Genomic DNA, 25,143 nt, shown 5'->3' with positions numbered 1-25,143 from the left:
CAGAAAACACTACATTGCAGTGCATTCCCATTTTACAGCACTGAAAGACAGTTGAACATCATTTTGGTAGCTGTGTGAAATAAGTTTTAGCTTCAACACTGAGTATGGTGTAGGTCAAGTATGCCTTGTTCCCTACTTGGTGGGAAGTGGCAGTCTGTGAGTGTAATATGAAAAGGACTGCAATTCAGTTTAGTTAACAGGTCAAAACTGCATCAAGGTCCCCCGAGTTATGACAGAGGCCAAGGCTGGGTAGGCAGCTAAAGCGCCATGGGTTCATAAAACTTTAATAGCCTCATCTATTACTGGTCTTAAATGTATTAAAGGAGGTATTTTAGTTGCCCTTCACATTAGTGAGCAATCCTTTCAGATGCTGCGTAGACGTTTAGAGAAGTTGAAACCTTATGTACTTGCTTTGCTGTAAGAATATTGGCTCCAAGCAAGGAATGTTCATCTAGAGTTTAAAGAGAAATATACCTGTCCCTGATGGTAACTGTCCTGACATCAATTTCACCCATACATTTTGAAATTGCTCTGATTTTAAGTTTTAGATGTTTTTAACTGATATGATTTAGATTTGTTTTAAGATTAAGCTACCAGCCTTGTCATTTGTTGTCTTTACATTCAGTCATGTTATTGTGTACTATTGGCTGTTCCCTTTTGTTTGTGTTACAGCAACAAAAGAGATGGTTAGAACTGCATTCTGGTAGTACTGACTTCAAACCTCAGCAAGACATCTGTCAATAATTCATTCACTCCTGCTGTGATACAGATTTGGAAGAAATTGACTTCTTTTTTTTTTTTAATTAAAAAGCTGCCCTTATTGTAAACATTGTTCCAATACAGTAATCAGTGTAAACCTCATGCATGGTGTTCTAAACCTTAAATGGCAACTTGTCTGATCATTGTCAATGTTTACAGATAAACCATCTTATTGTTTAAGTGACTCATCCTCTTTATGCATCTTTCCTTAGTTTACAAATCAACTAAACAGCCAACAAGCGTCTGAACTTAAAATATCTTTAAATTACTGTCTTCTAAATTCCATTCTTTCCTGCTGTCCTACCACAAAACAGCCCTTTTAGTATTGCCCCACTTGTGTATCCTTTTGTATTTTACTCAATGGCCATGTCCCACAACTTCCCTTTGTTTCTGTGATATCTGCTTTTCCTCTCTTACAATTGTTGTTCTTCCTGTTGCCTTAGCCCTCTTATAAGAGCTTTTACCTCATCTAACATAGGAGTTTCTAGCAACCTCTATTTCCTAGTTATCACTTTCTTGGAGATTAACCATAACAATGCTACCAGTTCCCTTCGTGGGGCCTGGCTAACTGGTTTCCAGATATAGTTTAATATATATTCTGCTTCATGTGTCTCCCATCTAACACCCAATATTTGTACAACCAAAAGACTCATATCTGAATGAAAATTACGTAGTTTACTATAACCCCCCCCCCCAAAAAAAAAAGTCCCTCCAGTCTACCATCACCATTTCCTGGCACTTTCAATGATTAGCATTGGATGTCGGGAGCATCTTGTTCAATTTACTTGAGTTATAAAAATACTTGTGTAGGCATTTCAATCCAAAGATCTGAAATTTTCTTGCTTTGATCACTTTTAATGGGACCTCACATATCTTCCACCTGTGATCCGCCAACCTTCTTGTATTCAGGTCCCTCTCCCACCTAGATACCATTATCTTCCTACTGTTATCCCGTTAAATTGCTAATATAGCCATATAGAATCAACTTATTATCCATCTTCTGATAATTTGTTGTCCCCTTGCCTCCTGCAGTATTTGAATCAAAGCTGGCACACTTTTGCCCCTTCTTAAAGTTTCTTTGTCATATCTCTCCCTTATACCTTGGAGACCTGACTTTTGCATCCGGCTGTTTTGGGGCAACATGTATTCCTCTGTTATATCCTCCTATGACTTCCCTTTGTTTCCAGTTGGTCCCGAAAACATATTTCCTTATTTCTTTGTAACCAGTTTTTAGTAATAGTTAAATCCAGTTTGATAAGTTGCTTCCCTTCCCCAATAAGTTTTAATTCAAACCTCCACCATCTACCCACTTTCTTTATAGCTTTCTCTTTGAGCAGACTTTTCACGTCTTACTTTTAGCTACTTTTTTTGTTGTGTTAGTCAGTACTACCCAAATCCCCACTTTTTTAATCACTTCATTTTCCTTTTGATCATCTAGGACTAATTCTTTCCAGTTAGCTAAATATGTCTTGTCCTGTAGGTAGTACCCTAACCTCATTTGTGTGGACACATGATATTCTTGCAAATTCGGCACAACTAACCCCCCTTCCTCACAAGGTCTACTTAACATTTCATAATTCACTGTGGGTTTACATCCATCCCAAGCAAAGTCTGAAATTAACTTTGTCAAGACTTTATATCTACTCTTATTTGAGGTAGAGATGAATGTCTGCCCAAAATACAGAATAAGTGGTACTGTAAAATTTTTTACAGCCAGTACTATATTATCTATAGCTACCTTAACACTTTCTGATTTCTGTATTTAGGCTTTTTATGTTACCCATACTTCAGACCTGTTTTCCACTGGGGAGTCATCAGCAAGTCTTGCAATGCAGATCCCTAAGTATTTCATCTTATGATGACCACATAAGGTTGGAAAATACTGGACCATCAGATAGGTCAGGGAATAATTAACTGGGATGGTCTTAGTTTTCTGCTCATTAATCCTGTATCCACCTGTCTTCACAAATTGTCTAAGCATCTGGAAAAATGTTCCCACTTCCCTGTCTAGGTTTGTTAAAGGAAGTCAGACTTCATCTGCAAACATTGCCAGCTTGAATTCTTTAGTCATCCATTGCCATTCAGTTATCTGTGAGTTCCTAATCTTTGCCACCAAAGGCTCCAGATACAGGGTGAAGAGCAGTGAAGACAAAGGGTACCCCTTCTGGGTCCATTGCCTAACCAATATCCTTTGGATGATTTTTCCATTCACATTTTATCTAGAACTGGTACCCTATACATCTCCTTAAACAGTAAAATTAGGTCTTGTGGAAAGGCAAACTCTTTTTGTACTTCCCAGAAAAAATCCTAATAGGCCCTGTCGAAGGCCTTTACGGTCACCAGTCCCACCATCAAGAGAAACATTTTGGAGGCTTAAGCTTGTTTGTGTACAATATTTACAAATATAATATTGTCAGATGTTATCCTTTCCTGAATAAAACCACATTGATCTAAGCTACTTATGCCTGGCAGAATTGTTGCTATTTGTCTAGCTATTATAGATGTAAAGACATAACATAATCATGATTTTTGGCTGCAGTGGTCATATAAGAGCCCAGACTAATGAAGTCTTTCCCTTCTTAGGCCAGTACTGAGATTACTGCCTCTTTCCAGGACAATAGGCTCTTTTTTCTTCTAACATTTTATTAAAAAATTTGTACCATTCTTCAATGATTTCCTGGTCCCCCCATCACCAAATCACCAGATCTCTCATGGAACGCCATCCCAGCCTAGTCATTTAACCACTGACTGCTTTATCAGTTACTCTCATAGCTCTTGTCTTGTAACTTGCCCATTTAACATCTATACTTCCTCCTCTGTTTTTTTTTTAGATTTAGACTTATACAGCATTCATTAACTTCCTGCATCCATGTAGGTTTAACCTCCTGCTCTGTATATAATTCTTCACAGAACTGTTTAAAGATGTCGCCTATCTGTATCAGGTCTTACGTTAATCGACTGCTATGAGGGCCCTTAGTTGAGTGTTTAATGTCATACATCTTGATGTAGGCTTATTTGGTTCCTTTTTAAGTAGATGAAGTGTTTTGTAATGTTATGGTTACCTATGTTAATAAAGTTCTTCAAAAAACATTAAAGTTCAGCTGGATTTAACTTAATTATTCAAAAGGAAAACATTCATCAGAGAGGGTAACTCTGACAGTAAATTATATAATTTTAGTTATATAACTACCTTGTCGTGATTCTAGTCAGAATTCTAACTACAGGCCTGTATTTCCTTAGAGGCTTTTGCTGTACATCTTTGCCACTAGCCTTCTTCAGTTCTTCCCACTACTTCATTTGCTTCTCATGCCACATAACTGATTTACATTACAAAGTGATTACTTCTCATTTGCACTTTTTTTCAACAGAGATCTTTAATCGCCTTGAAACATTTTCAGAACTGCTACTGTAAGTTTCTTTGTCACAAGGTTCTGTGGTTAATACTCTCTCTCTCTATATATATATGTATGTGTGTATATATGTATATATATATATATATATATATATATATATATATATGTGCGTGTGTACACATTTTTTTGTTACCTGTAGGACCTTGACCGATGGCTTTTCTGCCTGCACTCAATCTGCCTATTAATTTCAAGGAGAATGGCAGGTGAGAGCCCTACAGTTCTTTTGTTCCTTCCCTGGAATCCTAGTTGACCCTGTGTTCTGCAATGTGAGTCAGGTGCAAGGAAGCAAGCTAGCTTGCTAGTCCTGCTGGATGGCTTACCCTCTTCCCCTGAGAACATCCCTTTGCCCTCAAAAGTTCTTCCATGCTCCACTGTTGCTGTCTTCTGAAGGAGAAGCATGCCTCCACGTGTCAAGTTCCCCTAAGCTTACAGTGTGAATATACTTGGACAATGTGGGTTTGGTAGGCTTGGTCTCCACCGGGTGTATCACTTAATGCTCCCAATAGGTGTCACCCATGTGGTGTGCAAGAGCTGTCTGCCTCCCTCTAGGATGGGTGAGCAGGCAGTAACTGCTCACTCCCACCTTTCCCACCCAACCACTATAGGCAGCAAAGTCACTAATCGAACTTGAATCACCTGTGCTATAGTCAGAGCTCTGTGCTTGTATGCTGACTGTATTTAACACTATATCTGATATCATTTTCATTTGTTCCTCAAAGAATGGGTCTGATCTGACTTGGCCACTTTTCTCAGTCTAGGATCTGACTTTTGAGCTCTCCCTTTACCCATAATGCCTCTGATCACTGCTTTACCCCAGATCTCATTTGCCACTCTAGCAATCGGTCAGGATTTCATGCTGTTGAGCTTTAGGAAGTTTATTTGTTAACTGTGAGTGATAATTTATATATTACTGCAAAATCTCCTTTTTCTTCAGTACTTTCCTCTCTTAAACTTTTTTAGAGTTAGTTGAGACTTTTTGCTTCTATTTAATGTAGACTCTATCCTACCATCATTGGTAGACTTCTCCTTTTTTCTTACCTCTCTTAAGATAATCTGTATACCATTGCTGGTATAGTTTCCTTCCTTTCCCTTCCTTTCTAGAAAAAGAAAAAAACTTCTTTGCTCTTCTAAATTGTTTTTGTTTGTAGTATAGTATTCCAGTATGGCAGACAAACCTATTGGTTTCAAAAAAATGCACTTCCTGTGGGCATAAGATACCCAATTCTGATGCCAACAGGGAGTGCATGTATTGTTTAGGCGTTGCTCACCTTCAGATTTCATGTGAAATCTGTGTGGGTTTTAATGCCAGGGTAGTAAGTAATAAGCATAATAAACTAATTTTGAAAGGTTTATTGCCTGGTTCTTTTTCTGCAGTGCCTTCTTCATCAAGGCTCAAATCCCCTCAAGAAGTCACAAGACTTTGGAGACCAGGGAGTCTAGAAAGCACTCCCCTGTCCGGTTTTCTTATTCCACTCCAAGTTTGGAGCCACCATCAAAAATAAAAAAGGCCTCGGATCAATCCTCTTTGGATCCTAATACCCCTAAGGTTAAAAACGTTTCGGATCTGACTTTGTCGGATCCTATCACAAGTCCAGGCAGGTCTCCTGGATCCAGTCCCAGTGCTTCTCTCCGGAGCCATTATCTCTGAAATTAAGGTCTCCTTTTCTGCAGGAGACTCAAAAGAAGTCTTCTTGTCCACCTTCAGTATCCTCCTCCATCAGGTCTTCCCGGGCATGATGTGGATAGGATGATGAGAAAGTCCTTTAGAGGTCAGATCCAGATGGTGGTCCTTCAGGCTCCATCCCCCATCAGATCTGTGAGTCTGCAACCTTCACACTCCTTCTCTGATCCGACCTGTGGTTTCGGAGTTGTCAGATCTGAGGATTTCAAGAGTCGAGGCGTCATGTTACATTCCTCTACTCTGACTTTTTCTGAGATTATTTTGGCTCCAAGTATCTCGGAGCCGAACGAGTCTCAGCACCTAAGAGTCAGTATTAGGTCCAGGGGGATGACTTTGACTCCTAGGGATTCTGAGCCATCACTTCGCCTCAATGCTTCAGTGTTGGACAGTTCGGTTTAAATTCCCTCCTTGGGGGTGGAGCCCAGAGGGAGTGGAACATTAGCTGATCTGAAAGCTTCAGCTCCAGGGAGGCTGATTTCCACTTTTCCTGGACCTTCTTTCTCCCATCCTGGGGATTCTTCAGCTGTCACCTCCTCAGATCCTATTCTCATTCCTCCTCCTCCGGATCTGAGTGTTAAGTCTGATCATCTTATTCCACAGGGACGTAAGAGCTTCCAGATATTCCCTGCACAAGGGGTTTCCCATTTCTTCCAACACTTCCCCAGAGTATCCCACTGAAGAGGTTCCTCGGTAGAAGTTGTGCAAAGAGGCACTTAGATGCTCCTTGGGAATCATTGGCAGAGAACACTGATTATGATGAAGGGGATCTCCACCAGAAGACATCTCATTTCGAGACATTTTGGAAATCCTGCTCCCAAAAAGGTGGATGGTCTTCCCAGAGCCCGTCTCTGGAGGAATTGGTGTTCTTGGAAGCCCTCGGGTCTGGCCCATTTACATCTTGGGTTACCCCCACCCCCCAGTGGATGAGCTTGTGGACCTTGCCTCCCACTGGGCACAGAAGGAGCCGGACTCCATAGAGCCCATCACCAAATGCTTGCACAAGATCCTCATTGCAATGACATCAGACAAACAACATTAGTCCTAGTGGATTCCTGTAGATGCCATTGTTATTGCAGCAGTCATGAAAAAGGAGCTAGCTGAACAGACCTCCTCTGTCCATCACTGTAACAGAGAGTCTTGGGCATTGGACAGATATAGAAAGTGAGTATATGCATCAGCAACCTTTGCTGTATGATTGTTATATTACTTGGCACAATCTGCTAGATTAGAGAGGGAATTAATAAAGGAACTGTCTAACTCTACCCTTGGGTCCATGTCGGTGGAGGAAGTAAAAGCTTATTCTTCGTGACTAGCCATCCTACAATCTATATCAAATAAGTCCATGAGGTTAATCTCTCTCATGTGGCTGAAGGTTCCTCATGAGCCACAGGTATATCCATTAGGAGGCATGCCTGGATGCGGTTGTGTGACTTTGGAGAGCCCTTTGAAGTGCCATTCATTAATGCTCCTTTTGATGGATCCTCTTTTTTTGGGCCAACCATTAAAGAGACACTTTCTTGTAGTGAACAAGATGGAAAGACCCTATTCCAGAAAGGCAACTGGATGCGCTCTAAAGATCTGAAGGATGAATACTCTCACATAAAAATGAACAGATGATCATGAAGATTCCTTTACTTTCAGCTGGGTGCCAGTCGTTATTAGTTCAGGGCTCTGCCCTTTGGTCTCACCACAGCCCCCAGGGTATTCACCAAATGTATGGCAGTGGTTGCAGCTCATCTCAGACTGCATGGATTCAGGGTGTTTCCTTATTTAGACAACTGGCTTCTCACCACATCAACCAGGCATCTATTGATGACAGCCAGAGACTATCTTCTTCAGTTGACTCACTCTCTACGTATTACTGTAAATCTTCCTAAATCCAAACTTCAACCAGTAAAGGTTTTGGAATTTATAGGGGCTCATCTAGACACACTGAATCTTCAAGCATTCTTACCATAGAGAAGAATTTTTACCTTAAGGTTACATGTCAGTCAGGTTCTGTCTCATGATTTTCTTCCAGACAAACTGGTTTTCAGTCACATTAGTACTAACATCTCATTTTCACATGAGGGTCTTTCAGTGTACTTTACAAGTACAATGGTCCAGTCTACACCAACCCTTGCAGTTTCCAATAAGACTGTCCAGGGTATGCAAGGACTCATTAGTATGGTGGATCCAGTCCAATAAGATTTGCCAAGGTTGCCCCTTTATCCTTCCTCCACCCTTAGCCATGCTGACCATGGATGCCTCCCAGTTTGGGTGGTGGCTGAATTTCTTGGGACGGACTGTTCAAGGCACATAGACCCCAGTAGAGCCCAAACTGCATACAAATGTCCTGGAGATGAGAGCGGTTCTATTAGCATTGCATGCGTTTCAGAACTCCCTTCCTTTGGGGACATTTGCTATTCAAATGGACAATATGTCTGTGGTTTGATACATCAACAAACAGGGGGGAACTAGCTCTTACTCTCTTTGCTGAAAAGCAGTGAGAGTTTGGCAATGGATGATCTCATCCATCTGCTTTCTTATAGCAATGCATATTCTGGGGAAATCAAATGTATTTCCAGACAGGCTCAGCAGAACAATTCTGATGCCTCACGAGTGGTTAGCATGGTCTGCCACCAGTGGGATCACCCATGCTGCAACCTATTCACTTCTCCCATCAACAACAAGTGCAGCAGGTTCTTGGCATAATTCCTCCTCAGAAACAATCACCGAGACATGCTCTAGTCCACATTTGGCCCTCCAGTCTTCTTTATACTTATCCTCCCCTAGCCCTAATTCCCAAGTTTCTTCATAAAGCTTTCAGGTTGAAGAGCAAAGTAATCCTCATTGTCCCCTATTGGCCTCTGCAGATTTGATTTCCATTCCTCTGGTCTCATCTAATATGTCCTCCATGGACACTAGACTCAAATCCAGATCTCCCCTCCCGCCCATCAGGACTGACTCATCCAGACATACCAGGCCTCCTATTGACCACATGGTTTCTACAATTCCAATGATGGCTAGATATTCCAGGCTTTCTTCTCCTGTTCAAAGAAGTTTATTTTCATCTCAGAAACCCACTACAAGAAAGAATTATAAAATTAAATGGAAGAGATTTTCCTTATGGGCTCAGCATAGAGATTCAGATCCTTTCTCTGCTCCAGTCGCTGCCATCTTAGAATTTCTAACATCTCTTTTTCAAGTTAGGTCTAGTTCCTGTACTGTTAAAGTTCAACTGGCTGACATTTTGAATTTTCACATCAGAGATAATACTTTTTCTGGGTCTGTATTACCGTGTCGAAAGACATGTTCGCCGAACACGTCTTAATTGACATGGAAATATCGACCTACTAAAATCCCGAACGGCTGAGTCAAAGAATTTTTCCCAGGGGAAAAAATCGCTGACTTGGCCATTCGGGATTTTAACAGGTCAGTATTTGCATGTCAATTAAGACGTGTTTGGCGAACATCTTTCGACATGGTAATATAGACCCCTTTTCCTTTGGTATCATCTAAGCTGTGTAAGGCATTTCTTAAGGATACTTTTTTACTTAGGCCACCTATTAAGGACCCTATACCACAGTGGGATCTTACTTTAGTTTACAGAGTCTGATGCAGTCATGTTTTGAACCCTCCAGTAAAGTAGACCTCAAGTTTCTTTCATGGAAAAAAATTTTTCTTGTTACCATGACTTAGACAAGACAACTTTCTGAACTCCAAGCTCTCTCTTCAAAACCACCTTACTTGATCCTCCATAAGGAGAGAGTTGCCCTATGTATAAATCCATCCTTCTTACCCAAAGTTGCATCAGAAGTAAACATCAATCAAGTCATCAATTTGACAGTTTTCTTCCCTAAATTTGAGAATAAAGGAGAATACATGATCCATTCTTTAGATGTACATAGGCAACTTTGGTTCTGTCTTCACAGAACAAAGGAAATTTGGACTGATCAATTATGCATCTCCTTTGCCAAAAATAAATTGGGTAGGCCTGTCTGAAAAACTTCAATAGCCAAATGGATAACTAATTGTAGTGCACATGTGTACTCCTTAAGAAGATTGACCTTGCCAAGACAACCAAAGGCTATTTGAACTAGGTCAATGGCTGCAGTTTCTGCTTTTTGGTCCAGAGCTTCCATTGATGATATTTGTGCAGCTGCCACTTGATCTAAAGATCATACATTTGTGGCTCATTATAAATTGGATATCATTTCAAGGAACATAGCTGCGTTCTGGCTCTGCGATATTCCAGAACATCCTTCCATGAGGGTCACCCAGGGTTACGTAGCTGGGGACTCTGTCCCATTCATTGAGGATTGAATGAAGATAATAACATCAGATATTTAAGTTATGTACTTAGCATAACTATGCATATTCCGCGGTGGTGCAGCAGTAGCGTTGTTACCTCACAGCAAGAGGTTCCCCCATTCGATTCTCGGCTTGGCTTGAGAGTGTCTTCTGTGCGTAGTCTGCATGTCCTCCCCGCGGTTGGGCAGCGTTCGAAAGACATGTGTGCGTAAATGGGCGTGCCTTCATTGAAGGTTGGGCATTGAGCTGGCACCTCGGCGTTTCGTAAAAATCTACTGCCAATCATTAGCGGACCAGAGTTCCGCTGTGGCAACCCCTTACCGGGAAAAAGCCAAAAGGCAAACAAGCAAACAAACTTACCATAACTATGCATCTGTGTTGTCCATTTTCATTCTTCCTCAACTTTCCTCCCACCTTCCCCCTTCTTTGTCAGGCACGATTGCTCCTGCTTGAGCCCCTGTTCTGTTTTACTACATCTTTTTCTATCAGTATTATGGTTATGTTGTATTTTTTAAACTTAGCTTAGAAGCAGCAAACTTGATCTGAGGTAAAGCAGTGATCAGGGACATTATGGGTTAAAGGAGGAGCTTGAGAGTCAGATCCTAGACTGCAAAAAGCGGCCGAGTCAGATCTGAGGATTGGGTGCAAACCCATTTGTTGAGTTAACTGAAAATGGACAGCACAGATACATAAGTATGGTAAGTACATAAAGAACATTTTTAGTTCATTTTGTATCATCAGCACGGATATCAATTACTTAGATAAAACAGGTGAAAAAGTATGAAGGTGTTAAACCTGGCAGAGGAGAATTGTGAAAGGTGACTGCTTCTCAAGGGACTCCTTTACAGAAGAAAACCCAGTCATTTTCTAAAGTGCCAAAATCATACCTCTCAACCTCTAAGATCAAGAAATCTGGACAAAGTCATACATAAAAGTGGGACAAGGGCCCAAAAAGTAGGACAATTTTTAATTATTCCTCTTATAAACTTAGAAGGTTGATAGATTTAACAGGTTTTGCATTAGCATGAATTTTCTGAAGGGAATGAAGTCTGAAACTCAAATATCTACCATTATTTTCTATCTTCAGACTTTAATGATTTGTCACTAATTTGCTAGAAAACCACAATTTTATGAAAAATGGACCAAAAATATGATGCAAAAAATCTGGGTGTTCTGCAAAAATCTGTACAGTTGAGAGGTATGGCCCAAAATTTGTTTTACCGACATTAGCATTGCCAGAAACTAATAATTGCGTAATAGAAAGGTGGAAAGGAGGCTAGTTTGTAGACCATTATGAATAAAATGAGGGGGACTAGTAGCCCAGGAAGGTTATAGATGCTGAGATGGCTGAAGGCCTGTGAATTTACCCCTTTTGTTGGCAAGGATAGTCATGCTCATCCAGAAGTAATATTATGACAAATACATAACTTTTGTTTTTGTTGCATTGTGTGGGCTATTTTCATTACCAGCTTAGAAAGGTGTGTGTGTGTGTGTGTGTGTGTGTGTGTGTGTGTGTGTGTGTGTGTGTGTGTGTGTGTTTGTCTGTACATTTATGTATGGATATAGACACATGTATTACTTAAACATACACACACTCACACACATTAAATTTATAATGGGATCTACTTCTAAACCTCAAAGTTTCAAAACTTCGAACTTCAAACAGCTGAGACCAGAAAATCATAGTTTTGAAATTTCGAAAATGAAATAAAAAAAAATAAAGACAAAAAAAAATTTTTTTTTACATTTTTGCAAGGGGGCAACCCCCCCCCTGCACCCCCACACTCCCTGCTAAATAAATATGCCAATTCTGAGATCACACTACGGTGAGGAAAATGGTAAATATCCCATTCCACACTGTATGGCGATCTCCATTCAAAACGTTCAAAGTTTCAAAACTTCGATCTTCTGAAGGGCAGCCATATAATGTATATATGACTAGACAGAGACATAACACAAACACTCACTTGCACATACATACACACACACACATTCACATATAATGTATATAAATATTTTAACACTTTACACCTGATCTAATTTTTCCTGGGTAACCTAATCAAAAGGTTCAACTTTGAAAATCAAATTAGAGTCTCATTTCCCCTTTTGGTAAGCCTAGGTTCATAATCCCCATAGATTTTATGTGTTTCTAGTGAATGTCAACCTTCTGTGGCTTGACTGTTGAGGTTTGCTGTCAGACTTTTGTGGATGTGACCTTCTTAATCAGACTTAATTTGCATGGAGATGAAGAAAAACTTCACAGAAATATTGGTGGGTGAGTGAGACATGCAGCCTGAAGAGTTGGGGTCTTGGCTTCACTGAAGACTTCAGAAAGGCATGGGACACTGGTGGAAAACAGAAGTGGCTGAGAGGCCAAAAGTATTCTGTTAGCTGCGTCAAAAGGACAGATTGGTCTTTTCTGATGTCACATATATGTAAAGCAATATTAAACTGCAGTTTAGCATTTTTAACTTTAAAATAATGCTTTAGTTTCCAGATGCTTCCCTGCATTAGGAATTCTTTAAGCCAATTGTGAAGGCAATTGCTGTACTACACAAACACACATGAGAATTAGTGTTCCAGGTAGGAGATCTACAGGAATATAGTTCTACCTGACACCAACTGCTTTGTTGAAGCACTCCTTTCAAGTCCTCTTTGAAAGGTGTCAAAACTAGGCATAAATCATTCATGTCAATTGGTGCCTGGGATTAAGTTGTCTAGATCAGCAAATCCAAACACACAGCAACATGAAATATCCAAAACATACACTCAGTAAGCAGTCACTGGAAACAAACTCCAACTTTTAATGGTGCTTCTGGTACCTCAGCAAACAGCCTTCAAGGAATAACATAAGCCACCAGCCATTCCCATTTTATGTCAAACTGCTCCAGTTAAACAATCATCTCATCACCCAGTAATCTACTACAAGAACCTGCTTAAACAAGCATACCCTTAAAAAGGGGTAAAATATTTTTCTATATACAATATGTTACAAAACATCATATATAAATATTATAACTTATACATTTAAATTCCCATCCAGATTCATACCTTTAGGTTTTAAAGTATTATAATTTAGAATTAACATGCTTTCCATTTTTAACAAACTAGGTAAAAAAATCCCCACCCCTAGCAAGAAAAGGTGTAGTCAACACACTAAAGAAGAAACTAACATCAGAACCCCCATGTGCATTAATAAAGTGTTCAGCTACTGGGCTATCCAAATTCCTATTTCTAATATTTCCCAGATGTTCAAGAATTCTAACTTTTACCATATGTTTTGTCTGTCCAACATACCAATTCACAGGGTTACACCCACACCCTACAAAGTAAACCACCCCACAAGAAACACATGAAAACCTTCCCATGGAACAAAATGGTTTACCATTAATTTTTCTACCTGAAATGTTCTTAATCCTAGAAATTACTTTACATCTTTCACAAGGGAAGGAACCCATATTAGCCCCCTGAAAAGAAACTTTCTTAAAACCTAACAGCTCCCTTAAATTTAAATACCTCTGATAAGACAATGTAACATGTGAAGGGAACAAATGCTTTAGTTGCTCATCTTCACATACTACTGGCCACAAATCTTTCACTGATCTCCTCAAAATATCAGAAAATGGGGAAAATCTGGTAACAGAAAACAATACTTTATCCTATCAGTTTCTTGATCTGAATAATGCCTTTTAAAACCATCATAACTATTATGCCTCTTACCACAGCTGCTGCCCCCCACCTTTAACAAACTATCCTTAGCTTTTTTCAAACTAACACTAAAATAACCCCTTTGCAACAATTTTCGTTCCACCTTCATGAACTCTTCTTCCACCAAATTCTTATCAGAAGTATTCTCATAAATCCTTTTAAATTCACCCATAGGCAATGCTTCCATAAGATGTAAGGGATGCATGCTACTGGCCAGTAAAAAAATATTAACTGCAGTAGGCTTCACATGGGATTTATGTTCTACCTTCAAATCTTCCTTAACATAAACTTCTACATCCGGAAATTGTATATTCATTCTATCCACAGTAAAAGTAAACTGTAATCCCAATTCATTCTGGTTTAACTGATCAATAAATACAGAAAACTAATCCAAATTCCCCCAACATGTAAAAATGAAATCATCAATGTAACGCTTAAACAAAATAACATTCCTTGCAAAAAAATCTGTAGAGTAAATAAATCTATTCTCAAAAAAGGCCATGAAAATAATAGCATAGCTGGGGGCAAAAGAAGCCCCCATCGCTGTGCCTTCTTTTTGCAAAATGTAATCACCCCCAAAACAAAAATAATTATGTGTTAAACAAAATTCCAATACTTCCACCAGAAAGGCTGTATGTGGTCTCTCCCCTAATATCTAAAGAACTGCTTCTTTTCTCCCCTTCTTTTAATATTGGTGTATAAAGCTTTAATATCTACTGTAGCCCAGTAAAATCTTTACACCACTGAATTTTCTTCACTTCTTGACAAATATCAGCAGTGCATTTAATATGGGAGGGAATTTTAGATAGAAAGTTCTTTAAATGAAAATAAAAAAAAATCCCAATATTTTGCATGAGTGACCCCACACTTGCCACATTTCGTCTGCCGGGGGGTCATTTAGATTCTTGTGCACTTTAGGGATGGCATAAAAATAGGGTCATGTTATGTTGTCCAATCTCGCCTTCATTCTTACTGGTTGGGTTCGGAGCCGATCCTCGGCTCCAACTCAGCCGAATACTAAAGCTCAAACTCATTCACTTGGCTCGCGGCTGAACACCTATCCCATCATGCAGTGGTGTAATCCCCCAGATCTCGTTTGCCACGTAAACAGATCAGAGGTTCTTCATCTTGGCCATGGCTAAGTGTTGGATTTTTTCATAAAAACCTTTATATTTCTTATAGTTACTTGTAATTAGTGTTAATATTGGTTAGTTATATTTCTTATAGTGTGATTTCTTTCACTTTTGCGTTAGTGCTTATATATATATATATATATATATATATATATATATATGTGTGTGTGTGTGTGTGTGTGTGTGTGTATGTATGTATTTCGCCATTTTTGGCTTTGTGGTTGGCCATCACTTCTCTTGTCTGGCCATTTTTTCTCCTATCCTGTTTAAATTACTAAACCCATATCTTTTAGGGTTCTTTTTGTTGTACTTTCTTGTTGGAGCACTGTTTAAGTTAGAAGTGCTTCCAAGCTCTGTGTTTGTAACATTGTGGTTGTATTCTCTTCAGGTAGTTAGTTAAGCTTGTGCCCATTTAAGTTAGAGGGCCAAGCACCCGTTTAATTTAAGTTAGAGGGTATAGCTGACTTCCTCCCTTTCTTGACTAGTTGTTTAAGTTTCTTTTGCAGACTTTACAATAACTTTAAATATATCAGTATGGCATGCAGTTTTAGTTTTATATATATATATGTATATACATTCTTATATAACCTTTTTCAGAGTGTTGTTGGAATTTATATAAAAATAGTTGTATCTAGTTGTGCCATAATGTCTAAAGACCAAAAGGAAACAAAGCAATCTGGTTTTAAAAAAATGTCAAAAGTGCTCCCAGAAAATGTCCTTGACCAGTGATCATAGGATCTATGTGCATTGTCTCGGAGCCATCTATTTATAAGAAACATGCACCTTCTGCCATTCCTTTAGCTCTAGGGTTTTACTAGAGAGGAAAACAAACTTATTGTAAGAGGGCCTCTGCAGTCTCCTTTCTCTGAAAGCTTAGAAAGTCAGATCACCTCCAGTAAGACTAAGTCTCCATCTAAAATGAACAAACCTACCAAGAGATCTTCTTCATCTTCTTCTGGCCATTCGGAACCGCCAGAGAAGACAGCAAAAACTACCCAATCGGATCCAAAACCTTTTGGATCAGACAAACCAAGCTCCTCGGTGCCACAGATTTCAGAGCCATAAGAGTCTCAGGTTCAGAGCCGGTCTATGGAATTGTTACCAGTCTCTCCTACTCTGAGGTCTCCCATTTTACAGAGATCTCGCTCATCTACCCTTTCCTCAAGGTCCTCCAGGAGCCTATCGGATGAAGATGTGGATAGGGTGGTGCGCAGACTGCTGAAGTTGCCAGCGCTGGTAAAACTTTTCTTGTCTCCAACCCAGTCAGTTCCGGAGCCTGTAAAGATCTTTTCGTCCACGTCTATTCCTCCTCGAAGCCAAGCTGGAACATCGGAGCCAGAATGCCTAGTACCCATTGTAGTAGAATCTTTGGTGCTGAGACCCACTCTGGGGATTTCGGAACCATTGTCTGCTCCAACATCCTTGGTGCCATCCAGGATGTCTAGGAGCCATAGCTCTCCAGTCCAGAAGGGATGCTTGGACCCAAGACTCTTCGGTTCCAAGCTTGCCTCTCGGGGCTTCGGCATGGGTGAGCTTGGCTCCTACATCGGGTTCGGAGCTGGCCCCCTTGGCGCCAGGGATTCCCTCTGCTTCTTCGGAGCCCGAGGGAACTGCTTTTGAGCTGATGAGGAGTGTGCTGTCCCCCCCCCTACAGCTCTACACAAAGGTACTGTCATTCTTCCCCCTAAAGCACCGGCTTCTGTCTCAGCACCACCTCAACCACAGGACAGCGGAGATTCTGGGCCTCAGGGTGCCCCATTGGGCGAACGACAGTCTCCTGAGACCTCTCCAGAATACCTTCTGAGAAGATTCCCTGGAAGAGACTTTGCAAGAGGAAGCACCTGGACTCACCAGATGAGTCAGTCAGCTCGGACCCTGACCTCGAGGAGTCAGGAGGGTCCCCACGGTCACCCTCTGAGGATATCTCTTTTGCAGATATCCTAGAAATCCTGAAACAGAGAGGCAGCTGGAAACCCATAAGCCCTTCTGATGAGGAGTCAGTGTATCTGAAGGTTTTTAGATCTCAACCTTCGGCCCCCTGGGTGTCTCCGGCCTTAGACAAACTCATGGAATTAGTTAGTCGAAAGGCTTGGGAGTCACCAGATGCAATGGAACTGGTCCCTCGGAGGCCAAATAAATTTATTACAGCCCCAACAAACAAAGAATTTCTTACAAAAGGCATCCCTGTAGATGCTATGGTGGTGGCCACTAAGAAGGAACTTTCAGAAAAGTCCTCATCTGTCCATCCACAGAACAAGGAGTCTTGAATGATGGACAGATATAGAAAGCATATTTTTTCATCAGCAACTTTTGCCCTTAGATCGCTGAACTGCCTAACGCACTTCACCAGACTTTGAAGAGATCTCCTGAAAGAGTTAGGAGATACTCTTCAAGGTACATTAGCTGCAGGGAACTCAAATAAGGTATCCTCTCAACTGTCCACCTTAAATTCAATAGTGGGCTCCTCCATGAGACTGATTTCTTATGGAGCGAGTAGGGCAGCGGGTTCAGGATTTCCCTATGGAAACACTCCTGGATGCACTTGTGTAATTTTGCGGAACCTTTCAAGTCTACCTTTGTCAATGCCCCTTTCGATGGTTCCTCACTCTTTGGACCAAAAGTCAAAGACACACTCACCAGATGCGAGCAGAAAGGGAAAACTCTGTCTGCCATTGGAGTACGTTTTTCTGTACCTTCCAAACCCTATCCTAAGGGTCAGAAGGGTGGTAAAATGTGATTCAAAAAATTGCAGGGAGTTTTTTATGACGCACAAGGTGAATCCTTCCCCAGGGGCAGAGGGGGAAGTAGTAATGGTAGACATCATCCACACAGCAGAGGTGGTCTGCAAAATCATGGTGACCATGATTCCTTTCGCGGCCAACCCTTGCAGCACTCCTAAAAGGAGGCCCGCCTGCCCTCCTCTGGAGGCAGTCGGGGTACGTTTATCTTTGTATCCAGAAGCCTGATGAGAGATCACAAAAGACAAGTGGGTACAAAGTATAATATCCAGAGGTTATTCCATTCCCTTTTGCCTTCCCCTTCTACATGTCAGGAAAAATCCTAGACATTCCACCCAGTCAAAGGCAACAGGCAATTGTAGAGATTCAAAAGTTGCTGGACAAAAGAGTCATCCAAAGAGTTCCCGCAGACCAAATAGGATTCAGAACTTACTCAAGTTTCTTTTTAGTGCCAAATAGAATAGGGGACTGTAGACCCATCTTGGATCTCAGCAAAGTAAACAAATCCATAAATAAGTCAAAGTTCCAAATGGTGACACTGCAGTCTATTCTTCCCTTTTTAGGGAAAGACAATTGGATGTGCTCGATAGACCTCCAGGATGCATGCTACCATATAAAAATGGACAGGCCATCAAGGAGTCATTTGCACGTCCGGCTGGGAGCCAGTCTTTTCCAATTCTGAGCTCTGCCCTTTGGTCTCACTACAGCCCCAGAGTGTTCACCAAATGCATGGCAGTATTCACGGCTCACTTGAGACGACTAGGATTCCAAGTGTTTTCATACCTAGATGACTGGCTCCTGACTGCCACCACCAGGCATCTACTACAACAGGCAAGAGAAGCCACATAACAACTTTGTTCTCACTTGGGGATAACAATAAATTTAAAAAAAAAAATCTGCCTTGTTGCCATGTCAGCATATTACATTTATAGGAGCATATCTCAACACCGTCTCCATGATGGCAAAGTTACCTGTGGAGAGAGTCTCTCTACTCAGACAACAGATTTCCAACCTTCTGCCAAGAACCAAAGTGAAAGTGAAAACAGTCTTAAAAGTTTTTAGGAACCATGACAATGATAACCCTAGTTCCCCTAGCCCAGATGCACATGAGAATTCTACAGTGGCTCCTTTTTTCTCAATGGTCATTTCAATAGCTTCCCATGTCTCACCAGATCAGAATCATAGAGTCATGCCAGAAGAATCTAAGATGGTGACTCCTTTCCAGTCAAGTGACATTAGGTCACCCCTTTACCCTACAAACAACCTGTGGTGACAGTGACCATGGACGCCTCCCAGATAGGGTGGGGAGGGGGCATTATCTGGGGAGGACGGTCCAAGGCACATATTCAGACAGACAACATGTCAGTGGTATGGTACATAAGCAAGCAAGAAGGATCCAAATCCTATCCCCTTTGCTGAGAGGCACTCAAAGTATGGCACTGGGATACATCTTCCCAACGCTTTCTAGTAGGAACGCACATTCCGGGGAAATCTAACGTGATAGCAGACAGACTGAGCAGGGCAATACTCATGCCTCACGAGTGGTCCCTAAAGCAAGAGATCTTCAGGAGGAACCATGGGTTCTGGACCCAGTTCCAGACCTTCTGGCTCATACATCTGGAACACCCCACCCCTCTCTCCAAACCCTCAAATTGACAGTGTGGCTGCTCCAGATCCAAGTTTAGTCAGGCTTCATAATTTCACACAGGCAGTGAGACATATCTTAGTATCTTCACACAAGGCTTCAACCAGGAAGTTATATTCCAGTAAATGGAGGAGGTTCTCATACTGGGCTAGAACAAAATCCATTGATCCTTTCTGTGCCCCAATCAACTCTGTTCTTGATTTCCTGGCAAATCTCTTTCAACAAGGTTCCCCTGCAGCTAATATTAAAGTCCAATTAGCTGCAATTTCTAGTTTTCATATGGGTGACTGGACTCCTAACTTGATGTCCCACAGATTGTGCAAAGATTTCTTAAAAGGTACTTGCTTATTAAGACCTCCCATTAAAGGGCCCCTATCACCATGGGATTTGAATTTTGTTCTATCATATCTAACTTTACCTCCCTTTGAGCCCTCATTAACATGAGATCTCAAATTTCTGTCGTGAAAAACAATTTTATTAGTAGCCATTACTTCTGCAAGGAGAGTCTCAGAATTGCAAGCTCTATCAAACCTCCTTACTTGATCTTGTATAAGGATATAGTATCTCTTCGAACTAACACATCCTTTTTACCTAAAGTGTGTTCTCAGACTAATCTAGGCCAAACTATTGAGCTGCCAGTGTTTTTCCCCAATCATGGCAACAAGGCAGAATGCAAGTTACACCAGTTAGATGTGCACAAGCAACTTTGTTACTATTTACACAGAACCAAAGATTTTAGGAAATCTGATCAATTGTTTATTTCCTTTTCAGAATCAAAAAAAGGTATGCCTGTTTCTAAGGTCATACTCTCAAGCTGGCTTTCAAGTTGCATCACCTTCATCTACAGTACTAATAACAGAGAGCTACCTTTTCATGGTCAAGGGGCACTCTACAAGGGCCATAGCAACATCATCTGCCTGTCTAGCTAGACCAGGGGTCTGCAACCTGTGGCTCTGGAGCCACATGTGGCTCTTCCACCCCTCTGCAGTGGCTCCCAGTAGCTTTGAAAAATAACGGCCACTCTACCGCACCCCCCCCCCCCCCCACACACACACACACACACAGTGCTAGAGCAACGGATTTTAAATATTGCTCTTATAAACTTAGAAACTTGCTAGAATAACACGGTTTCTGTTGTCATGCATTCCACACACACAGAGTGATCGAGCGATTCCCCTGGCAGCAGCAGCATCTCTTGAAAGGTTTCCTTGCCTCTCAAAGTCTTACTACAAGAAATCTAGACAGAGCCACAAATAAAGGGGAACAAAGGAACAAAAATAGGGACGGACTTTAAATATTGCTCTTATAAACTTAGAAACTTGCTAGAATAACATGGTTTCTTTTAACATGCATTTTCCACACACACACACACACACACCTCTCAACTGTGCAGATTTTTGCAGAATATCCTAACTTCTGCCTCATATTTTGGTCTGTTTCTCATAAAATTGTGGTTTTCTGGCAAATCATTGAGGGCTAAAGTTAGAAAAAAACAGACATTTGAGTTTCAGACTTCATACCTTTCAGAAAATTAATGCTAATGCAAAATATCAAACTGCTGAAAATGAAAAACTGCTAATCCACACCAAAGAATCCTGAGTAATGCAAAATATGTTATTCTATCAACTTTCTAAGCTTGTAAGAGCAATATTTAAAAAGTGTCCCTATTTTTGGGCCTTTGTGCCCCATTATTTAGGGCTTTGTCCAGATTACTTGTTCTAAGAGGTCAAGAGATATACACATACAAACACACACACACACACACACACACACACACACACACACACACACACACACACACACACACACACACACACACACACCACACACCGATCAAGCAATCCCATCAAAGGAACAAAAATCCTGACGGATTTTAAATAATGCTCTTATAAACTTAGTTCTTTTATATTTAGTATAATAACTATATATAAAACTTTATATGCTGTGTTATCATCATTTTAGGGGTCAAATAGGTTTTGTAGCTCCCGACAAATTTTATTTGGTGGAGAGGGGCCAAAAATGGCTCCTTTGATAGTGAAGGTTGAAGACCCCTGAGCTAGACTATCAGTGGACAGTATTTATGCAGCTGCTACATGGGCAAGGCCCCATACCTTTATCACTCATTACAAAGTGGATTTGACCTCCAGGGACAGGGCCTCCTTTGGTTCCACTGTACTGAAAAGTGTACTCCCATGAGCCACCCAGGAAATGTGGTGCTAGGGACACTTTCCCAACCAGTAAGAATGAAGGTGAGATAGGACAACATAACATAAAGAAGTTATGTACTCACCATAATGTTCCATGTTTGTTGTCCATCTCGCCCTTCATTCTTACGACCCTTCCTCCTTCCCCCAGCCCAAGGCTTCTGGTGGACTTAGAGTTTTTTTTCCTTAGGCAAGGAGATTCTCTAACTTCTTTGTTATATCTATATTCTACAATATGATACATGTAAACACTTTATTATGGTTAGCAGCTTACAAGATCTGGGGGATTACACCACTACATGATGGGATAGGTGTTCAGCCATGAGCCAAGTGAATGACTTCGAGCTTTAGTATTCGGCTGAGTTGATGCCAAGGATCGGCACTGAACCCAACCACTAAGAATGAAGGGCAAGATGGACAACAAACATGGAACGTTATGGTGAGTAAATAACTTCTTTTTTGGGATGTTTAACGTACAACCTACTTAACATCTCTCTCTGTGAAAAAAACAAGTCTTTCCTATTTATCCAAAATTTCTCTTAACTGACTGTTGTAATGTTTCCTGGGGTTGTTTGCCAAGTTTAGATCAGCAACCTAGTATTAATCTATGAACCTTTTATAGTTCATTAATCTTACATACTCCACTGCACAGAAAGGCAGACTATGTGAGCAATAGGATCGAATCATATCTTAGTTGATTATGCATCCAGGTATAGCATCAATTAACATCAGAACCTTCAATGTGATTATACAGTAACGAGCAGTCAGTGCAGATTTTACAGAATTTTAATTACTTGGACATTTTATTTGCTGCTTGCTATCAATGTGGCTGTCACTCTCACTGTCAGGTGATGCTAAAAGATGTTATGGGCAAAAACAGTCATTGTCACAGAGTTTCGTAGCAATCAAGGTAAAGTGAGATTAAATGATATAGTATATGTGGTGATGCCATCAGCCTTATAAGGAACAGCTTCGACTAGCCTTAAGTCCTCATCTTTCCTACAGAAGCACATGATAGAATTTCTGGGAGATAAAACTGAGGAGGCATTACTTATCCCTTTTCCTCAAGCCAGTTATCTAAGACGACATCAAGGTAATGTGCTGGCACTTGGACTCAACCTCTTCAGCTCCCATAAAGGTGGATGCCGATTACAAGTCCTTGATGTCAGATATAACAGATGCATTCTTAACTTAACAGTTGATCTTTGACCCTTTGATGGGTCAAGAATGCCTTTCTTCCATTTCCTGTATAGGATGAATGTCTTCTTCACCCATTTCAGTTGCTAACATAAATACGCTTGTATATTTTCTAATATAAGGGTAATACCTTCATTGTTATTTCTTGATTTTTTTTTTGATAATGCACTAACTAGTGGTAGGGAAATAAACTTGCAGGATCTGAGGTTGTGTGCAGTCAAACAGTCAGTGCATAACATTACAGAGTGCATCAGTAAGCATGAATGGAATTCCTGAATTTACGATTCTACATTAAAAGTTCCAGATTGTGACTGGTGGAGAGGATATATCCATTTAAAGATCTATCAAGAAAGATGCTTGTGCAGATTAGCAGATATGGAAAGAGCATATTTATTGTCTCCTAGAACTAATTGTACATTGTTTGCTCATTTATTTTCTGAAACCTGCTTTATCCTGTTCAGGGTTGCAGGGAAGCCTGAGATGGCATAAGCTATAGAAATAATACTGAATAGGATGCCAGCCTCTCACAGTAGTTGCATACCAGTGGCAGGTAATTTAATGCAAAAAAAAAAAACATTGTATATCTCCATCTATCTATCTGTTTGTATGTATGTGTACATATATTTTACTCATACTTCTATTTCAAATGATATATCATGTTTTGCATTTTTGCACCATTTTATTTGGAGTTTTGAGACATAGTCTGGAGTTTGCAGTAGTGTCAGCAGTAAGATTTCAATATCCTCCATGATAATAATACTCATTTATGGTTTGCTTTTATGTTTTCAGTATAACTATGTCTAATTTTATTTTATTGTATTTGTTTCTAGGTTATCAAGTCAGGAGTTGAGACTGTGTGCAAGTGTCATGGAGTGTCTGGGTCGTGTACTGTACAGACTTGTTGGCGACAGCTTTCTCCATTCCATGAAATAGGAAAGCAGTTGAAGCAGAAATATGAGAGCTCACTCAAAGTGGGCAGTACAACAAACGAAGCAGCTGGGGAAGGGGACAGCTCACCTCCAAAGAGAGTCTTCCCTGGACACAGTGACCAGATCCCTAGAACTACAGATCTGATCTACATTGAGGATTCTCCCAACTTCTGTAAAATGAGCAAATACTCACCTGGCACATCAGGAAGGAAGTGCTACAAAGATAAGAACTGTGATAGCATATGCTGTGGCCGGGGCCATAACACCCAAAGTAGGGTGGTGACCAGGCCTTGTCAGTGTCAAGTTCGCTGGTGCTGCTATGTGGAGTGCAAACAGTGCACACAGAAAGAGGAGGTTTATACCTGTAAAGACTGATTTGCTTTCTGTTGCTGGTACAGTGATAATGACATGGACACTCCTAAGGAACTGCATTTCTATGTCCATCATATTTACTGTAAGTGGAGGCAGTACAGGGTTTGACTGAAATTCATAGTTATGTAATGCTATGATATCATACAAAGCACTTTGTAGGTACTCGTGGTCCTGTGGTGTATGTTGCTATAAATGGAGAGAAATCAGAATGAGGAGGACTCTGAAGGCCAGTGAACTTCAAACTGGATACATACTAGCTGAAACATAAGCAGTGCCACCTGTTTTCTGATATGCTTTGTTTAAAAATTATTGATACAGTCAGCCTCTTTTTGGACTTTATGAACAACTCGGGTAGAAATTCTGCCTTGGAAAATAGCAGTTTACCAGTGGATATATTAATCTTGAACTATTTTAACTACAGAAATGTGAGGGAAGGAAGTGTTAAGCCTCCCCCCTTTTCTTGCTGCACAGAACAAGGGATGGCATAATTTGGATGCTAAATATCATGTCTGACATGCTGAGGACACACTCAGTGATCTGAGTAACATTTCCACTGGCCTTATTATTGACATTAATGTTTATAACTGTGTTGCTGGTGGTTAAGTACAACTGCATAAGAAGTAGTATCAGTCAGCAACAGAACATTTCTCAGAGGGCTGTGATGGAGCCCATTTAATCCTTCTTATGTGGTTGAAAAGTCCACATTGCTTGCAAAAGGATGAATGGTAACTGTAAACCATGAAGAGAGGTGTTCGAATGGTCTGTCTCCATCTGAATTATTAAATTTGATTATAGATGTATTTTATATATATATATATATATATATATATATATATATATATATATATATATGTGTGTGTATGTATATTTTACCACTATTACTGGCGTAAAACCACTAGTGATAATTCACTAAAATCTAAACAGATTTTCTAAGTGTATCAGAAATGCACACGATGAAACCAAATAATGGGAAACTTTTATTGAGGATCTCTTTGCCAGTACTTTCATTTTTCATCCTTATTCCTCAAAGCATATACCATAAGTTAGTACAGAATTCCTTGCAAATAACTG

At 40.4% G+C, this 25,143-nt stretch overlaps 1 protein-coding gene across 1 annotated transcript in view; it reads left to right on the top strand.

Moving 5' to 3' along the window:
• The window catches only part of WNT9A (Wnt family member 9A), a 707,942-nt gene extending 683,130 nt beyond the window's left edge, over nt 1-24,812 (top strand). Inside the window, exon 4 of the mRNA XM_044065882.1 lies at nt 23,602-24,812. Within this exon, the coding sequence (XP_043921817.1) occupies nt 23,602-24,075 (474 nt within the window). The 3' untranslated portion in view covers nt 24,076-24,812. The remainder of the gene's footprint in view (nt 1-23,601) is intronic.
• Nucleotides 24,813-25,143: the final 331 nt, after the last annotated feature.

The sequence above is a fragment of the Protopterus annectens genome, chromosome 3.part0 (genome assembly GCF_019279795.1).
Source record: "Protopterus annectens isolate FY-2018-M chromosome 3.part0, PAN1.0, whole genome shotgun sequence".
Taxonomy (NCBI): domain Eukaryota; kingdom Metazoa; phylum Chordata; order Ceratodontiformes; family Protopteridae; genus Protopterus; species Protopterus annectens.
Note: the sequence above shows the minus strand (reverse complement) of the source record. Positions and strands in the feature narration are given on the sequence as shown.